This window comes from Nipponia nippon, unplaced genomic scaffold (assembly GCF_047370975.1).
Source record: "Nipponia nippon isolate SJK-2023a ecotype South Korea unplaced genomic scaffold, ASM4737097v1 scaffold_7, whole genome shotgun sequence".
In the NCBI taxonomy this organism is placed as follows: Eukaryota; Metazoa; Chordata; class Aves; order Pelecaniformes; family Threskiornithidae; genus Nipponia; species Nipponia nippon.
In genome coordinates this window covers 9,155,689-9,173,317 of record NW_028262391.1, presented here as the reverse complement: position 1 = coordinate 9,173,317, position 17,629 = coordinate 9,155,689, and the positions used below count along the sequence as shown (strand labels likewise).

The 17,629-nt window shown below is 43.4% G+C and overlaps 1 protein-coding gene across 4 annotated transcripts in view; it reads left to right on the top strand.

The window, feature by feature from the left end:
* Positions 1-6,753, top strand: part of MME (membrane metalloendopeptidase) — a 53,911-nt gene extending 47,158 nt beyond the window's left edge. For all 4 annotated transcript variants that reach the window (XM_087739365.1, XM_087739363.1, XM_087739364.1 and 1 more), the window contains exons 21-23: positions 1,450-1,545; positions 1,955-2,031; positions 5,362-6,753. In XM_087739365.1, coding sequence (XP_087595491.1) covers positions 1,450-1,545; positions 1,955-2,031; positions 5,362-5,461 — 273 coding nt within the window. In that variant the 3' untranslated portion in view covers positions 5,462-6,753. The remainder of the gene's footprint in view (positions 1-1,449; positions 1,546-1,954; positions 2,032-5,361) is intronic.
* The last annotated feature ends 10,876 nt before the right edge of the window (positions 6,754-17,629 follow it).

Below are 17,629 nucleotides of genomic sequence, written 5' to 3'. Positions count from 1 at the left end.
TTAAAGTCTTCTGCAATTTGTTTAAAAAAAAAAAAAAGAACAACCACAATGGAAAAAATCTACCTTTCATAATGCAACATTAGATAATTGATAAAATTGATTTCTTCTCCCTGCAGAATCAGTTTTGTGGTAGTAAAATTGGATCCTGGAACTCTGCATTGTGTAAAGGGAAAGCATATCCTACCATATGTGTTATCTTAGACTCTAACCCAACAGATGGCAAAAAAATATGAATACATTTATGTGATAAACATTTGAGGGGAAAAAAACCTGTAAACAGGACAGCAAATACATGTGTTCTGTAGAATCAGAGAGAAGAATGATTTTTTGCCACAGCTGAAGCTTTTTACCACACATCTCTCAAGTCTAATGGAAAGAAAAAGGAGAAGGGGGAAAGATGAACGAAAGGGGGAGGATTGTATCCTCTGATCACATCCTGATTGTCCTGGAGATCATTTGTGCCTCCTTGAGCTGAGGCAGGCTGGGTTGCCCAGCGCAATCACTTAGCCAGGGATCCACGCGCAGGGAATCCCCAAATCATGTGAGACACCCCGGGCATGCTCCTTTTGGGACCGTGCCTCAGAAAGCAGCACAGCGGGATGCTTTCCCATGTGGATCTTTACCATGCAACGCACATGTTGAGGGCAACTGGCGGTAATGCCTGACCCACAGAACCTGCAGGAGACACAGCTGCTGCGGCTGAATCTTTATACAGACAAGCTCAGGAACCCCGATGATTTGGAGGCTGGTTTAACACTGAGCTTGCTAACACCTCACTACGCCCACCCCTCAGTTGATGTCAGAGAATCTCACAGTCATTTCCATTACAGAACATATTCTACTTTTTTAACACACAACCACCTTGCTTTATGCAGTCATTAATTAACCCTGTGAAAGGATTTGCTAGGTAAATATGTAACGGTCCAATGGAATTTAATACATTAATTATTATAAAGCTTGCTGAAGAACAGTACTAACACTCTGTAGCTACTGTATTTCAGAACACAACTGTCCTCTTTTGCATCCTTAATTTCTCCCCCTGTAAAAAGGTGCGTAGTTATGCAATGATCTTGTTATCTGGGTGTATCTATCTTACCAAAATTAATCCATTAGCCTTGGCTTCTTTTTGCTACAATAAATTGCCTCCTTTAAGCCTGTTTCTCTTACCTTTTATTCCAAATATAAGTTGGGCAGCTTCACTAAACCTGGTGAAAAGTACTACTGTAAAGCCCATTCAGTGAGAAAACTCTTGGTTCAGTCAGGCCACTGGTGTCACAGAACTAAGAAATGGTCCTGGCTTTTTCTGCTTAAAGGTGGCACGTGGTAAGATGGACGGCCAAGGCAGTCCATGATTAATTATGTCAAAGAACCCATGTTCCTCCTCGTCATCATTTCATTTTGACCATCTGGGCTGGAAGTTATAACATTTCTACTCAATTCATTCTACAGGCCTATGAAAACTTTGTGAAAAAGCACGGAAAAGAAAAACTTCTTCCTGGTCTTGAAATGAACCATAAGCAGCTGTTTTTTCTGAACTTCGCACAGGTATTCTATACTTCTTGACTGACGGCTTTGAAAATCACTTTGAGTTACAGTTTCACAGTAAGTCAGAAAGAATAGGCTGACTTTTCACAGCTTTACTAAGAGCTGGCAGAGTTGCTAAGTTGAGTGGTGTTCACTACAAAGTAGTGAAAATAAATCCTTGTTAGGTAATTTTTGTCTTCTCTAAATAAATGAGTTCATCCATGAGTTACTCTGGTAGACAGTTTCTTGTGCCCAAGTGCCTCTGTCTGAGGACAACGGTATACCTTTTTTTTAAAACACACATTTTTTTCTCTATGTTCTAATGTTAATTTTTTTCTCACAACATTAAGTATTTCATAGTGAAATGACAGCAGGTCTCTTCCTGAACAATCTTATGGCTAACAAATGCTTTTCTTTGTTACGTGTGTAGGTATGGTGTGGAACATACAGACCAGAATATGCTGTGAACTCCATCAAAACTGACGTGCACAGCCCAGGCAAATTCAGGTCAGCATGTATAATAATCTTCAGTGCAATTCCTAGGTGCAACACAGCTTGTAGCTGTAGAATTTCAAGAACTCTACACAAAAGGCTGGGTTGCACTCACCAGGGTCGATTTAGGCACATACACATAGATAGGCATAGCACGCTGAAGATGGTTAAGAGAGAGAGGACAGACTGGCCCGCTAGAGGTCCCAGCCCTAGCACAGCGCTGTGCTGACAGAAACAGGCAGGGTCCTTCCCAGGAAGCTCCACAGGCAGAATGAGGCTGGGCGGGAGTTGTCCCCACCCTTGAGACAATACAACTTAATTCTGCCCATGCTATTGAGAAGCTTTGAACAGTTGTCAGCACAGGACACAAACACCATCACCTGGCTGTCACCAAATGTGCCTGATCGTTACAGCAGAGACCCAGTGACTGTGTCTGGAATCTAGTGCTCTTCCAAAGTCCCCTGGCTCCCACAATAGCTCCTGATAGGGTCCTCATAAAGACCAAAGGCTGTAGATGAACTTCTGTCCTCTGCTAAAGTCACAGGTAAAATCTCCAGTTAATCTGTGGAGTGCAAGGATTTTACTCTTCCAAGCATGGAGAAGAATTCATCTTTTAAACAGTAATACTGACATGAGAGAGAAATGACCTTCTGTTGATAGCCTTTGCTGTCATCAGAACGAGGAACGCCTTTGCCATCCAGAGCCAGAAGGACGTTCTTCTGTTCCAACAGAGTGGATTGGCCCATCTTCACTGTTCTGTTAACAGCATTACTCGTAACGCCTGCAGCCCAGAACTGGGGCTCCGCTGTGCCCCAGGTGTTACACCAGCTCACGATTTGTTCCCTCTTGCAAGAGTAACAGAAGCAAGTTTTAGGTGGGAGATCACTGCCCCTCAATCGGTAACAGACCTGCATGCTGTGGTGCAATGAGCAGATTTGTATTTTCTGCCTTGTGTCCTCAGTCAGCCTTCCCAGGAATAGGGGGGCTCAAGCCTGAACCTGGTTTGAGCCCACCTCTTCGGTAGAGTCATGCAGGAAACTTGGCTGTTCAGGGTGGAAGTGTTTGGGCCAGCCTAGGATCTTTTCTTTTTAACTTAAGTCAGAGCAATCTATTCATCAGTGGTGCAACCATGTTTTTGTTCTAATACATCTGTTTGGTCAAATGCCATGAGATCAAGCAGCAACGTAGGCATCACAACATCTCTGTTAGCTTTGAAGGGCTGTGTCATCTCCAGGATTCACGTACACAATAGCTGATTTCTCTCCTGATACAATCCAGTACATTAATTCCAGTATCTTTCTGTCAACGGCTTTTCACCAAAGAATTATTTTGTTTATCCCACACACTCAAATATTTAGTGAAAGCAGTGACTGTTCTTTTAATTGCTACTTGACTGGCATTTCACTGTGGGTGGTTTTTGTGCTATCTGCAGACCTCGCCCGGAAGCAGTTTATGCATCAAGTCCTACAATCAGCCGAAGCTGGTGGCAATGCTAATGAGGCTGTGCAGCAGTTCTTCAGAACTCTGCCTCCTCTTTGCATATCTAATTCGTACGAGTCACAAGTCCTTTGAAGTTCACTAGTTCAGCATCTCTGTGTAATTGTATTTGTGTATATCTTGGATATATTACATCACGTATTGTGCTGTTTTGACATCAGTATGAAAGGCTAGATAAACTTTATATGGAATTACAGAAGTATTAATGAGAAACCATACTAACATTTTTAGAATGTAATTTTCAGGATGAGGCCCCCCCCGAGAGCTCTAAAATAGAAAGGGTTTCAGTACACGAGACATACCCACAAAATTACTGCGTAATGACATAGCATTAAAATGTCACAACGGCTCCCAGTGGCCTTTTTTTTCATTTGGGGGGGTGGGTTGGTTTTTTTTTGTTGTTTGTTTGTTTTAACTCCTGCTACCCTAACTGCAGGCTATTTCTCCTTACAGGCAGGACAGGCAGCTCTTCATAAAAATTGTTAATTGCATAGTACAGTTTTAGTTTATGGGCTAACAACTCGGAGTACTGGACAGGTGGAATCTTTTGTCCACTAGAAAACAAAGTTAACAGAAAGATGCCTTAGATCAGGTAATTGTCAAAGGCAGGCAAAAGGGAATCTGTATCTGAGCGTTAACATGCAAAATTAAAACGTAGCAAGTACAACAACAGATACAGGTCAAGCCCTGCTTGTGTACCAAATGCCTGTACTTGTGGGGACATTAGTAAATGAAGCAGGATTCTTATCCCACTGCTGTTTTATCTGTTTGTTCATAACAAATATAAGTAGAGTTTTATTACACCCAAAACACTTTTTGCTCTGTTTGTGGCAAAATCCCATGTTAGCAGTTCCAGTCCTTAAGAGCAATGAAGCGCTGCCAGACCACTTAGATGCACGACTGTTTTTCTAGTCATTTCTCTGTCCTATCTCCTGTGCCGCTGCTGGCTCCTGAGACCAGTTAGCAAACAGTCTTGCTTTTAATCTTGTAGAGACAGTCAAATTGTTGCAGATGTCCACTGCTGAACTTCACCTCAACTTCTGTGGACACTTCCAGGTTCTGTTGAATCTAATGATTAAGATTATTCACAGAATAATCACAAATTACTCGAAGAAACAGTTCTTCAAATAATTCCCGGTTCACAATCAATGTGCACCAGTATCTATATTTGACATTTGAAGCTGAAATTGTTTCCCTGCATAGGCACGTGCACGCTATATTTCCATTCCTGAAGGAATGAGCAACTCCTAGCAGACACATTCACCTATGTTCACAATTACACATCTAAAAACTGCTTTAGCTGGAATGTCCTCATATTCACTTGAAAGCTCTTCTTTGTACGGGTCTTTTTTCAGGGAACTCATTCACTGGAACACTTGTGGAGAATGCCCAGGGAAGCGGTGTGATCTTAGTTAAAGCTTGATTGGTGTAAAAATGTAAACGAACATTCACTGACAAGTTACACTGCAGTCCTCTACCTCAGGGTCTTCTTTTCCCTTTACCGAGAAATTTGTCAGCAAAACATAGCTGAAAAACTTCTCAGGGAAAACTAATGACAGGCAATAAACCTGTTCCTAGTGAAATAAATGGAAGTTTTGTGAGAGCCAGTAAGGGAGAAGGGACAGGTCCTGTATTTTGGGGAGTTGCAGTAGGGACCATACAAACTGAAAAGAGAAAATACAGCCACTCGAGGTGAAATGAAAGCAGCAGTCAGAGTTCAGAAATACAGGCATTTCCCACAGCATTTTGAGGCAATGCAAAAAAAGAAGTTAACAAAATGCAGGTCTTCTTGTTTGTTTTAAACAAAAGCAAGCAACAATGACAAGATGTTACTGTTTTGTTTTAAAGGGTCATAGGATCATTACAAAACTCTCCAGAGTTTTCTGAAGCCTTTTCGTGCACCAAGACGAACTACATGGATCCTGCTAAAAAGTGCCGAGTTTGGTGATGGAACTGTAAACCTTGCATCTCGAGAAGCTTTCCAGAAAAAGAGAAATTACCAACTAATTTTGAGCAGGGGAGGAGGGAAGAAAACTGAGGGAAATATGCTTGAGTAGTCACTGTAATTCTTAGTAAACAGGCAAAAATAAAAAAATCACACATCAAAACATCAAATGAAGGGCGAATGCCAATGCAGCAATTAGCTGCTCTAGCTGATCAGCTGCTTTTCCTATCGCTGAACCCTGTAGAATATAAATCACTTGACAGTGTACAGTAACATTTCACTCGTAGTTAATCCTCTTCCCCACTGGCCAGTGGCTTTGGGGATTTTTTTTAAAATGTCAAAGTATAACACATTATCTCCCACTGGTCGGTGACGGCGTATTTCTGATCAAGTGGAGGAAGGAACTATTAAGTAACACACAGTTTCAGACATCATAACACGATAATGAGACAACAGTTTATATCCTAAGTGTCAGACTTTGTACCCTCTGCTGTTATGATAAATCTGTTCTACCAAATGTTTTCATTTTTACTTGAAACCATTTATACAAGAGGAGTCCAAAGACCTGCTGTAATTAAGTAACTTCTCACTAATTATTCCAGTGTGTATTATATGAAGTCACTATTTACAACAGTTTATTTACTGCTTTCCAGCCGAACTGAAATTGTAGGTAATTTATTAATTGTTGAACATATAATCTGTAAGACTGTGATCAAAGACCCTTTCACAGTTTTCTAAGCTTTTTCTTGCTTTCTCTAAAGTTGGTCTTTTTTAATGTTTCTAGTAATGTATAAATCCTAGTTTTTATATTTAAATCCGAGCTACACTTTTGACTTGAAGTATTGTAATATATTTTATCAGTGGCTGCATAGAACTGGGAAATTTGAGTAAAGCGTGGTATGAGGCAATAAGACAAAGTCTACAAAACTGAGCTCTCCGGTGGAGTATGCAGGCCGGCTGTCTCAGCGTTTAGGGTCTGATCCTGCACAGAATTTGTACATGTTCTGATCCATGTCAGTCCTCACATCAGTAAAGCTGCACAGCTGATTGCAGAATGGAGCTTTAAGAAGGTAAAAGGCTTTAAATCTGCAATGATATGTATTAAACATCCTCATGCAGATTGCAAAGGAACTTACTGCTTTGTATATCAAAGCAAACAGATTTCAAAAAATAAGTACCAGATACCTCAGATGACTGCTACAATAGGTATATTTAAAAACCTATGTTCCTTTTAGCTTTCTGAGTTTGTCATCTGATAAAAACATTTTGATAATAAACTCAAATTATGAGCCAAATGCTATGTGTGTTCTTTATATGAAATACAAACGTACCAAAAAAATACTCTCCGCAAGTACATTTCTATACTCACCCCGAGCACCACACTTCAACATCTATAACAACTGACAAAAGGAGAATTCAAACCAGTTTGTTTTAGTTTAAAAGCAGATTTCAGTAGGCTATTTAGTATCCACGGAAATCACACCAAAATTGCCTGCAGAAAACTCCCTCTCCAAGACTTTTCCCCGACAGTAAGTTAAAGAGAGCAGCAAAGAGATTCCTTTTCATGAATTCCCAGCTGGGAGGGTCATGCTTAATGCAAGAGCGATAGCAAAGGCAGCCAGCAGCAGCCAGCACAGCTCCAGTGCTGCTGGAGGCACGGCAGCTGTACCTTCAGTTTCTAAGCAGCAGCGGAAGGATCTTTGCCTGTGGCGCACCCGACAGACGAGGCGGCCAAAGGCAGCCAGCGAACACGCTCCTGCGGCCCCTTCTGAAGGCAGGTGATGTCCAGGGCACAGAGAGGACCTGGAGGGGCCTTGCACCCACGCCATGCTTTGTCTAGTCGCTGCTGCCTCTAAGTCACTCCTGACCACAAAAGGGAAGCAAAGAGTGAAAAACAGTAGAAGTTAGAGAAAAGCGTTAGAAAAAAAACAAGAGGTTGTGTTAACAGGGTTTTTATCTCTCTGCTGGGCCCCTTTCTTCGCTCCTCTCCATGTATTTGTCGTAGAACTTTCTAGATTCTTCATCATTACCCTGATGCATCCAAATGAAACTCAATCCTTTACAAATTCAGGCCCATAAAACTATGGAACAGGAAATACCGTTATCCCCATTTCACAGCCGGACATGGTAACACTCATCAAGGACAGAAAAGAAATTCAGAAAGTAACTAAATAAACCAGTGGATCACTAAATACAGAATAAATAACGTTAAACGTAACAATCAATAAATACAGAATCACTTACAATTAGCGAACAGAATAGCCAAAAAAACCCATAAGTAAGTCAATACAGGTAGATTGTAATGTCTGTTCAATAGTGGATCAGCAGGCTTTTCTGATACGCCTCCTGTTTCACCTGCCTGCTAGACAGACAAAATCCAGAAGAGCATATTTATTGTTGGAGATACAGGTTCCTCCCTGTGATTTGCAGCAGCAGGCATACTACACAGTCAAGGTTTTTTCACTTCTGAGCGACCTATACACACATAGAAATAGTGGCATCTTGATTCACGCTAGCTCCTGCTGGAGCAGGGAAGGTGAGTTCATATATGCTACCAAGGATACGGTCATCTCTTTCACCATCACAGTAAGAAAGCAAGCTACCCCTGTGGAAGGTATCCAGCAATGCTCCGGCCAGAGCAGCAACAGATCCTCTTTAAGGAAACAAAACATAGACACATTTGACAGCTGGCTTTAGACATGACATCAAACCCAGCTTTTACATTCATGACTTATAAGACTCTCTTCCCAAAATCCCCATTTCATCACTGCTTCCCCCTCCCATCTATTTTATTACAGACCATCCAGCTGTAACAATGAGCTAGGGGTTTGGAAAGAAGTGTGTGAAACAGAAACCAAACATAATGCGTATGAGCAGAAGAAAGGCACGATTTCACTAGTCATTGCTGACTGCACAAAGGGCCAGAAACGTCCTCCTTCCATTACATGAAATCATGTGAATGGATATCTAGAAAACAACCCACAAACACTCCATGATTTGCTGTGAGTGAGAAAGGTTTAAAGAAAAAGGACCTGGTCAATGTAGGAACCCGAACGGCCAAACTGTTTGTAGAAGTCATGTTTACATATGCCCATGCATCTGTGTCACCTCCAAAAACATCCCCCTGACAGACCCCTTCCTTCGCACAGCTATACGGGCTGCACTAACCACAGGCTCACGCCTCTAGGTGCAAATGAGGCTGCTCATTTCCCTCTTTGGAGTAGGTGGGAAAATAAATGAAGGGTTGGCTTTACTCCTGGCTAAAGCAGCTGAATCAGAACTGTGTGGGTAGCTGTCACTACTGAAATAAACCCTGGTAGGAAATGACTACACTCCAGAACCAGAAGAAAACAGAGACATCATCTGCAGTTCAGATCTGAATCTCAAGGTCTCCTGATACCAATCCTAGGGCTAGGCACACCATACACCACCTCTCGCCAATTTAGTCTTCTCCAAAAGTCACTTGGCACATGAGCTAAGTGCAGGAAAGCCTTGGATTAGCATTTAACAGAAAACTAAAATGTAAAATGCATGTCTTGGAAACCAAACTTTAAACAGTGGCAATTGTGATTTCCTCACTCATGCAAAAATGAAATTTGGGTCTCCATAAAGAAATATAGCACTGATCATTCAGATGTGAGATACCTGACATTAAACGAGCAGTGACAATCAGAATATACCCTTCATCACAACTTGCAAACTCATTAGTGCCAGCGAGGATTTTCCTTCTCAGAGCTATGTCAGGGAATATTTATAGACATGCCATGGAAAGCATTTACCAAAGGCCTCAGAAACAACAAACAAGACTGAAGAACGTGTCACTCAGTGCAGCGTTCATACTTCACTGCTTCTTCAGTTCCACGTTTAAACACTCAAAGATTTCACAGGAGGAGTTAAAAGTTGTGTGCAAATGCACTGGCCCTTTCTAGCATTCCCATGAGCTTGGCATGAGGCACCTGTAAATCCAGTAAATTGCCAGATTTACCGCCAAAAGTTACAAAAACAGTAAACATGGTATCACTAACACAAACACTGCGCTGCTGAAGTGTTTGCATTTTCTGTAAATTTCACCTGCCTTGGCTACATTGCCTAAGCAAATGTGTTTGTTTTACTGAAAAGATGCTTCAAATCAAGTTGGCATCCACACCAGAGATGTGAAGAATTTGTGACAGTATGTAGAACAAAAATTAACTAGTGCCTTATGAAGCGTGCATCAGCGCGTGTTTGTTAATGTTCAAAACCACAAAGAGTCAAATAAAGCAAAAAAGAGCAAAAAACCATCTGTATTACCTCAATGGAAGGCAAGGAATTTCTGGCAGAGGAGAGTATTCCATACCTAAAAGAAAGAAAAATGTGTCAGTATCTGATGAGAATGTAAATTGATCTTGATTTGTGGATGAATACGGGCTATCTCCTCCTTGTTAGATTCCTCTCATTCCCTCGCCCTTGATAGTTTTATTCTTGGTTTTTGTTTTCCAGCTACTTAAGCCACCTTCCTTCTGTATTCTCTTAGAGAAATCAGTTCCTTGCAAACAACCACACAATCACACAGCCCATCTGCAGTGTTTTTCCTCACTTCCTGCCCATTTAAGCCCCAACTTCTCCCTCCACTGTATTTTCCTTTAAACACATTCATACAAATTTTGGCACTCTTTTCTTTAGTACAAAAAGCCGTTCTGGAGCCTGCTGCTGCGTAGGTCTATTCTTAAATCCAACATCTTATGCGTTATAATATAGCAGGAACATCTGCTCTTATCTGCCTATTACTGGCAGATTGACCTGCAGTTGCAAATATCTAAGCAAGCACCAGTCAGACAAAAGCTAAGGTACTATGGTACAACCGCTCCTTGTGTGAACAGTTAATATTGCCCAAATATCGGTTACATCTATCACCTTCATTTCCTAACCATCAGAGAAAAAAGAGATAGGGAAAAAAAAATCTAAATTAATTATATAAAATAACTGGTGTTCACTTGCAAGCTGGCTTTGAAGAGCCATTTCCAGTATTTGTCTGCATGAAGGCTGCTGCAAGTCCAGCAGGATTCACGCTTGTCAGTCCCGGGCTAGAAGAGGTCGCCCAAGGAGTGTTACAGTCCCTTTCCCTGAAGCTTGGTCAGGCTGCCATTGCCAAATCCTGCCTGCCCTTCTGAAAGCTCTGAAGTTCTGTGGAGAGCAGCAAAACGTGAAGGGAAAAGCTGGAGGGAACATGATCTCTTTCTAGTGATACATTTTGTATTTTTTCATTTCGGCTGAAATGTAAGTTCAGCTTTTTCCTTTATCACAGTATCCCTGTTACCACCAATGAAACGTACGGAAGAAAAAACATTTACAGGTCTGAAAAAAATAGTTAATCAACAGCTTTCTCTGATCTACTTCGTTACAAGAAAGGGCAGAGTTAAACTCAAAAATAAGTTTAATGAACAGTGAGACTGAGTTAGAGCAGGATCCAATGAGCAAACAGCTGCATTTGTTCATACTTCTGGGGAAAAAAACCCACTCAATTTTACCAAAAAAAAAAAAAATTATAAACAACTTACAGTATCACTGTCAGCTTCCGAAAAATCTAAGAGTCAGTCACTATAGTTCTACAGATGTCTTTTGATTGTTTCAGTTGACTTAACTTGGCTTTCCATAGCAGCAGGCTGAAAAAATTTCAGGAGCTATATAAAATACACATAAATACTGACATTGGTCAATTTATTGACAACGCATTAATGAAACAGCTACCAAACACACCTGATACACACCCATCACTAATTCATCTAAGTACTGCCGAGATGCTGTGATTCACAGCCGAACAGCGTCACGGCTGCTGCCCAGGGCCATGGGCTCGCTAACACCAATGGCAGACCTCCCGCGCGGTTGTGCGGACAGGGCTGCGCCACCCCGCGCGGTGCTGGGCGACCCTCGAGCCACTGACCAACGTCTGGACTCAGAGCCCATAGAAAAGCTCCAACAGTGAAGATGCTGCTGATAATGACCCCTGGGGACTTTTTCTTCTGGACAAGTGACTCCTTAGCCACTACTTCTTACTCGGGTGTTACTTACTTTCCTACGTATGCTACCTTTACTTTTTTTTTCCTTTTTGAACCTATCAGTTTTAAATATTGAATCATGGGCCTTTAAATTAACTCCAAAATATAAAAGACCTGAATTCTCTCAATCTTTTGTAATGCTCAGTGGAAAATCACAACACAGCAAGAAATAAATAAGATATGGCACATACTGTGTCCAGAGGAGCCCTCATGGATTCACACATCTTCTATAGCTTTGTTAGGAGAGCTTTTTACCCAAATGGCTAACAAGTAATAATTGCCCAAGAAAGGATATTCCCTAACACTGTGCTTAATCACAAAGAACAATGTCAGCAAACTTAAGAGGAAAACTGAAGTGCTACAGGCTGTCTTGGAACCGAAATCGCGGACACTCTGGCACTCAGCCCTGTCCCTTGATCCTTCAGAGCAGGCTCTGCGCTGCGCTTCATTCCCTGCCTGCACCCCAAGGTTTCCTTCCAATGCAAAACCAGGCACGAAGGCAACACACAGTCAGAGCCCGTCCCTGGCACCTTAGTTCCTCTCCTCAAAGAGCATTACTGGTTAAGCGTGGTCAGTAAAGTATTTTGTTCCTTCCTGACTCCAGCACCACCACATCCCAAACTAGCTCACAGTTTAAGTGAGGCCACATTCTGATTCAAAGGCTACCATACCCTCGTTTCAATCCTCACCGGGGTGGAGTGTCTCGATGTTAGTCCTTTACCTTAAAAAAAATCACCCTTCACTCATGGCAAATTCAGATGAAAGCAAGAAGATAACCAAAAAACCCACAGGACATAGGATGAAAGGTCTATCAGACACAGATGTCCAGAAATGAAACTAAGGCTATACTGTCATGGAACTGAGATTAACGTTTTTCCCCACTGCATAGCTCAGCTACTGACCCAGAGGATGCCTCAGTCTTCCCAGCACAACAGCAGCCTTTGCACTGCCCAACTGCCCTCCCAGCGAAGCCTAGCACTGGGGAGCTCTTTCTCTAGGATTTATTCAGAGTCCAAATTCCTTCAGCTTCTTTCCCCCTTCTCCCAGACTTCATACTTTTTAACTCAACACGGGGAAAGTTTTGATGATACTGTAATATATCATGGTATTTGTTAATTTGCCCCAGTGCTTACTTGACCAGCTGCTGACAGACTGCTAAGTACAGTATTCATTTTCTTAGCTAAACCATCACGGAATTCTTACTCCACAACAAGGCAAAACTCCTTCCAGCTGCTTTGGGATGTGTTCTCTCCAAGTGAAGCCCCTCCATACACCAATCATTAATACTTTACATCCACACAGAAACGGACAATTGTATTTCACACAGACATGCACATGAGCTCAGTGCGTGTGGCTAATTAATCATGTTTCACTAACATCAGTGGGTCATTTTATTGTTCTGTCACACTTACAGGTCTTCCTGACTTTGTAAGAAATGCAATGAAGACTGCTACAGGAACACAGCCCACTTACAGTGTCTACAGTACTGAAGAAGTACAGAAAATAATTTAAAAAAGAGATTTTTAAGATAAATTCTGAAGCTGTAATATTCATAGGAGGAGATTAAATTAAGTATCTCAAAAGTTATCTGAGAATTAAATCCTCCCACCAACCTAAAAAAAGTCCAAAAATTATTTTATCAGGAAACACTGGAATAAATTATCCTCCAGAAGAATCAAAGATGCACATATTGAATCAGTCACACTGTGAGCGAGCATAGCAGAATTTGGAATTACTTTGTATAATACAACCAACTTTACACTACTGAAGCAATGTTCCACAGAATGGAAAGCAGTCAGTTCAGAAAACAAATGAAAGCAGCAACGATGATCATAAAAAAAAAAAAAAAATACTGAGTTTTGACAGCAGGCAGATTTTTCCCAAATTATTCAGATTCCACACGTCTTGATGTCTCCTTTGGTCTGCATTAACTCAAGCTGTTCTCGTCACATCACACATCGAGTTACCAGCACCAAATATGGGAGGAAGTGATGGTGGTGACTCAAGACAGAAAAAAAAATTTTCCTCATAACATCAGTGTTCAATCGACGTGAGTCCTAATGAGCTCAAATCAGCCTCTCGGACACAGTAATGGGCAGAAGGCTGGATCTGTGCCCTGGAGTCCCACTCACCTCCTCTTTTATGAAATTATATTCATTCCCTCATGCAGGCTCCGCTGGCTGTTGTGTTGCCTGGGACTCTGCTGTGTAATGACAAATGTTTAGTACACTTCACACCAAACACAATTACCTCTGGTAAGGGAACTGTTTCCTGTAACCAGGAAAGGAATATGTGCACTGACTTCCAAACAATGCAACCCCCTTGGACCCTTTACAGATACCATCCAAAGTCTTATGAATATAGCAGAATCCATCAAGCATACATTTGGGACAAAATTTCTCATGCTGATGCTGTTCAGACTTCCTATTCACAGCTTCTGTTTTACACTGATCTCCTGGCAACAACAGTACCATTCAGCGTGTTCTCTGCCGTCCATGCAGACCCTCACGTAGCAATTAGATATTACACTAATGGGAGCAACAGACAACAAGAAAACAGTTTGGAATAATCCTTTGTGAGATCACACATTTAAGGCTGCTAAACAGCCCGTTTTATTGTTCTAAGGCTTCCCTCCTTATATGGGGATTTTATTGATGAAGTTTTAAAATTATCTGAGAAGACTGATCTATTTCCACTTGATTGCTACCAAATGTCCCATATCTGTTTCAAGTCTTGTATCTCAACCATGATACACCAGCAGAATGCTAAATGAGAATAAGCTTGCTATTGTTCTCCTCACGACAATAGTGGACGTGCAATACAACATCCACTTTCATTTAGCTATATACAAGCATTGCTATATATTCATGTTGGAGAAGACACAGTCAAAGACCCAAGTATGGTGCCCACAGAAAATTTTATGATATGGTTTCTGTTGGACCTTAGAAGTCAGAATTCGATCTAGAGTTGAACCAGGTCCTGAGAAAAGATCCGCCTCCTGCACAGGTCACCTTCTGGTAGTTACGCAGTGCTTCAAAAATAGGTTTGTCAATTATATTCTTCATCTACAATTGTTCAGATATTCCAGTACTGTTTCAGTTAGAGCCTTAAACATCAGGACTGACAGCAGCAACTCGATTTAGTTTTTTATGAGAAGCTAATGTAGGAGCAGAAGACAGCTGTCCTGCTGGTGTTGAGACCTCCTACGCTAGGCTGGACTTTCTTACCCGTGCTCACACGAATTATGTGCCTGTAGTCCAGCTACGAGGCGATAAACTGAGGCAAAGTCATTAATCACCATGATGAAGTATCGTAACCTAGACAAAATGGATGGCAGAAAGCGTAACTCGCAACTGCTGTTACAGAAGAGCTTGCGTCAGTGAGGAAGCCGGCAGGAACTCCCAGGCTCTCCCTAAATAAACCAGTTGTCCGGTGCATCTTCAACCAGATGCAACTGCAGAAGGCTACAGAGTCACCAAAATGTTTTCACCTGTTTACAAGAAACACCTCCTACCTTTGCTGAGGACAGCTTTCAGGACTGGACTCAGTAAACCCGGCTGTCCTTGTCAGCCCTACATTCCTAATTCTAGTTAACTGTTGATCTCCAGGAGGGGATCTCACCCAAGTACTGAGCTGCTCTGGTGACCTTCTCCCTTCGTTACCACCCAGAATAAGATACTTATACAGAGCACTAGTAGCTACCATTTGATTATTAAATCAATAAGCTATTAAATCAGTTTTAAATAATTCAGCTTGAGGTATGTAATCTTGGCGGAGCAACTCTTCATCCTGTTAAGACTATCTTCAATGACCACAGCTATCTTGATATACAAGGGGTTACAATCATTAATTAAAACATACAACTTCGTAAGTAACAACAGAAAAAGCTATCATAGCTGTGAACCTTATTTGCCCTCTAGCCTGTCATTGCACCTCAACTCATAAATCCCTGGCGCTGAAAAGGCTGCTGACTACACTTCCTTGCACAGCACCAGGCTCAAGAGGCTGCGATCTGGAGGGCCTCGTAGCACTGCTGCTGTAAAAATGTTAAACTCTGCTGCATTTTAATCAACATGCTGTGACTGCAAACAGGTACAAGCTGACCTCTCTGCAAACAACCGAGGAGCCACAACCCTCTTTCTAGACAAAGGGAACAGACGAAGCACTTTGGAGAGATGGCTGGAGATGAAGGATGGGCTCCAGCCCTCAGAGGGATCCTTCATCCTCTTCTCCAGTGCCTGCTGCTCACTCACCACACCCAGATCCCACATGAATGTTAAGAGCAAGAGACCGCTGTTCAGTCTGGCCAGCTGATGGCTACTGGCAATATGAAGCACCTGGTTTGGGATATGCCCACGCAGCTGCACACAGAGGTCAGCCCCTGTGACCAGGATCGGTGTGAGGATGGATTCATCTCCAGCTCCTACAGCCAGTGAAGCACAATAACGCCCTGCAAATCACTTGACCTAAACAGACCGCTGACTCCACTGGGTCAGTTTCTTAAATGTCAGTAAACAAAAACTGCAACAAACAAAATGCAATCTTGCTACATAACTTGGAGTATTTGCTTTGAACAGAAACCAGCCTCTCGCGAAAGGGAAAAACTTTGAAGTCCTCTATTTTCACACAGGAACCATTGTTCTCTGCAGCTTTGTACAAAAGAAGTATTTTTAAAAGCAAACGTAATTAATCATGTGCTACTAACCCTAGTAAAGGAACACGGCCGCGAAGCCTCCACTCCACTCTCAGATGGGAGCCAGGAATGGGTCTGCAAATTCAGGATCCGAGTTAGGCCTGGATTTCTACACACGGTAAGAAAAGCCCATTACGGTTGTACTTGGAAGCATGAGTTTCATGCCCCACAAGTCTGATGCACCCTGTTGCATGACAGGGTTAAGGACTCAGCCAGCTACACCCAGCATTAACACAAAACCAGCGCTGCTCCTACCTGCGGCGGCCCCATCTCTGCCGCAGGCTGAAGGTAAAGCGAGGCTTCGGGCGGCCTGAGCCAGCGCATCCCAGCCCTGGGGTGGGGTCAGGGCTGATGCCTGGGCCAGCCTTTGTGGAAACACATCCCAGAGGCAGCTCCAAGGCAGGCCTGGGGGGGCTCCCACCCTGGGGCAAGGTGCTGCAGCTACAGCTGCATCCTGGGCTGCTCCCGCAGCGCCCGCGGAGGGAGAAAGGGCAGGCGGGTGGCGACCCCCGCCTCAGCCCCGCCATGCCACTCACCCCAGCCAGGCCTGCTGGCACCCGGGGCAGCAGACACCCGGGCCCGGCGCGGCGCCTCAGTGCCTCACCATAGCTCCGCCCCTTTCCAGAAGGTTCCCCTGGCCCCGCCCCTCAGTTCCCCTGTAGCTCCACCCCCTTCCAGAAGGTTCTCGGGTGCCACAGCGCAGCTTGAAGCAGCCCGGCGGCACAACCTGCCTCGCTGCCTGGGAGAGGGGCCCCTCTAGGCTGTCTCCCTGTGGGGCAGGGAGGGTCTCCTGGCCCCGCCCGGCCCCGGCAGCGTGGCCACCATGCTGGGATGAGCAGGCGGCCGTCCTCCCGTCCAGCAGCAGGGGACAGAGGGACGTTGGTCAGTGTGAGCACAGAGGGATTGCAGCTGGGCAGAGCCAGGGAGCCTCCTGGGAGATCCTGGACTCAGGGTTGCCGTATCAGAGAGGAGCGGGCAGGACTGACTCCGTGTTCTTCACGTTCCACTTTAACCAAGAGAAGATGAAGAGCAAGGAAGCATCCCCCATTAACGCTGCTGGGGAAAGGGGTCTGTCTTTACTAACGGGGTTAGACCAGGGCCCGCAGTTACCGACACAGTTAAGCCCAGGTTGAGAGGCTCAGCTAAGCTGGGCCCGGAGCCAGCAGGGGTAAGAGCAAGGAGCTGGCAGGGAGCAGGGTGGTGTGCTGGTGTTAGCCTTCGGGGCAGAAGGGACACAAGAGGTGGGCAACGTGCCCTGGAGCCACTGTCTTTGGTTTAGGTCTGGAGCAGGAAGGTGTCCTTACACCTCTGGGCTACAGGCAGGTTTCCTCACAGCAGCTCCACTCCGTATGCAGTGGAGAGGAACACAGTTATGCTCTTACGTATACTAATATCCTTAAATTGGATTACAAGCATTAGAAGAATATAAACAAGACGCTGCAA